This window comes from Leucopleurus acutus, assembly GCF_964270905.1.
Source record: "Leucopleurus acutus genome assembly, chromosome: X".
Lineage (NCBI taxonomy): Eukaryota > Metazoa > Chordata > Mammalia > Artiodactyla > Delphinidae > Leucopleurus > Leucopleurus acutus.
This window is the reverse complement of record NC_139148.1, coordinates 108,813,900-108,816,323: the sequence shown is the minus strand read 5'-3', so window position 1 is coordinate 108,816,323 and position 2,424 is coordinate 108,813,900. Positions and strand designations below refer to the sequence as shown.

The window sequence follows — 2,424 nt, the reverse complement described above, 5'->3', positions numbered from 1 at the left end:
GTGTCCCAGACATTTCCCTGACCAGAGTGTGGGGCCCCGGGGATCTGCATTCAGAAGGCATCCTTCAGGCCACTGCACTGCAGGAGATCAGAGACCTCAATTTGAGGAGAAAAAATATATGTACCTCTATTTGGTTGAAACTGTTTAGGTTCCAGCAGAGGGGCTGCCCGGCTGCTGTTCTAAGACTGGCAAACTATCCCCAGTCATTTAGTGGGGAGCTAGGTCAGAAGCACATGGCCAGCTCGGGGTCCTAGAGCGAGGCCCCCAGCACATCCCAGGCCCAACAAATCCATCCACGCAGCCGGCGTGTCCTCCCTCCCACCAGCTCCCCGCCCGCTCCCCCCCGCCGCCTCCGAACCCTCACCTTCGACCCCCGCGTCGTCCTCGTCCCACACCGACTTCGCTCCCGCCGCGCCAGCGGTGGCGCTTCCCGCCCTCGCTTCGACTCGCGCCGCCACCTAGCCGCCGCGCGCCGCCTGCGCTCCGCTCCCCCCGGCCACCTCTCCTCGCCCGGCCCGGCCGCCCTCGCCTTCGTCGCCGCCGCGCCCCGGACTCTGTTGGCTCCGCGCCGCGCGGCCGCCCCGGTCCCCCGCCGCCGCCGCCGCCGCCGCCGCCGCCGCCGCCGCCGCCGCCGCCACTCGCCCGCCGTCCACCATGGCGAGGCAAACAGGTAGCAGGAAGCGGAAAGCGCCGGCGCTCGCGGCGGGTGGGGACGGGCCGCTGCCTCCCAAGAAGCCCAAGCGGCCGGCGGCGCTGCGCTCGCTGCTGCACTACCTGAAGGGCCGCGAGGTGGGGGCGCGGGGCCGCGCCGGGCTCCCGGGCTTCGAGGGCAAGCTGCGCGGCTACGCGGTGCGGAAGCTGCCCGAGCTGCTGAGGGAGCGCGAGCTGGCGCTGGGCACCCTCAACAAGGTGTTCGCGTCGCAGTGGCTGAACGCCAGGCAGGTGGTGTGCGGCACCAAGTGCAACACGCTCTTCGTGGTGGACGTGCAGTCGGGCCACATCACGCGCATCCCCCTGATGCGGGACCGCGGGCCCGCGTCGGCCCGCGCCCAGCCGAGCTGCGGCATCCACGCCATCCAGCTGAATCCCTCCAAGACGCTTCTGGCCACCGGGGGCGAGAACCCCAACAGCCTGGCCGTCTACCAGCTGCCCACGCTGGACCCCGTGTGCCTGGGCGACCGCCACGGCCACAAGGACTGGATCTTCGCCATCGCCTGGATGAGCGACACGGTGGCCGTGAGTGGCTCCCGCGACGGCACCGTGGCGCTCTGGAAGATGGACCCCGACATGTTCCACGGCAGCATCGCCTGGCACAACGACGCGGGCCTCCCCCTGTACGCCCACATCCGTCCCAGGGACGTGGAGACCATCCCCAGGGCCAGCACCAACCCCAGTAACCGCAAGGTGCGGGCCCTGGCCTTCAGCGGCAAGAACCAGGAGCTGGGAGCCGTGTCCCTGGACGGCTACTTCCACCTGTGGAAAGCCCAGAGCAACCTGTCCAGGCTGCTGTCCATCAGGCTGCCCTACTGCCGAGAGAACGTGTGCCTGACCTACTGCGACGAGTTGTCCCTGTACGCGGTGGGCTCCCAGTCCCACGTCTCCTTCCTGGATCCGCGGCAGCGCCAGCAGAACATCCGGCCCCTGTGCTCCCGAGAGGGCGGCACGGGTGTGCGCTCCCTGAGCTTCTACCAGCACATCGTCACCGTGGGCACGGGCCACGGCTGCCTGCTCTTCTATGACATCCGCGCGCAGACGTTCCTGGAGGAGAGGGCCTCGGCCAGCCCGCACTTCTCTCCGGGGCCCGCAGGGAGGAAGCTCAAGCTCACCTGTGGCAGAGGCTGGCTCAACCACGATGACCTGTGGGTGAACTACTTCGGTGGCATCGGCGAGCTCCCCAACGCGCTCTACACGCACTGCTACAACTGGCCCGAGATGAAACTCTTCGTCGCTGGGGGGCCTCTCCCTTCCGGCCTCCACGGGAACTATGCCGGCCTCTGGAGCTAAGGATGGCCTCCGTGTCCTCAAAGTGCCCAGATACACCTTCCGGTCCCCTCTCGATTTCCTCCTTCACTCTGTGTTTGTGCTTTTACTCTGGGTGGCTTTTATCTTCCAGGTGGAAAGGGCCCAACTTACCTCTGCTCAGTGTGTTAGGCAAAGAGAGAGAAAGAAAGAGGGCGGGCTAGAGAGTGAGGTGTCCTTCAGGCCGTCAAAACTTTGCTTTAATAATTTTCTACACCTGTCCAACACTATTGTTTTGAATTATACAAAAATTTTGGACATTCTTAGATCTGTTCACTCTGAGTCATTTACATATTCTCTCTTGAAGGCCAGGCAGTCATGGTTTTACAATTATGTATATTTTCTTTTTCTTTTATTATTTTTTTGTTACTAGTATCACGATGATGCTGTTTTGGTTATTTTTCA

At 63.9% G+C, this 2,424-nt stretch overlaps 1 protein-coding gene across 1 annotated transcript; it reads left to right on the top strand.

Annotated features, from left to right (window-relative positions):
- Positions 1-654: 654 nt before the first annotated feature.
- Positions 655-2,004, top strand: LOC309978184 (DDB1- and CUL4-associated factor 12-like protein 2; the record flags this gene model as incomplete). Its single annotated transcript, XM_082864545.1, has 1 exon — positions 655-2,004. One exon carries the CDS (start codon positions 655-657, stop codon positions 2,002-2,004), a length of 1,350 nt encoding a protein of 449 aa, XP_082720671.1.
- Positions 2,005-2,424: the final 420 nt, after the last annotated feature.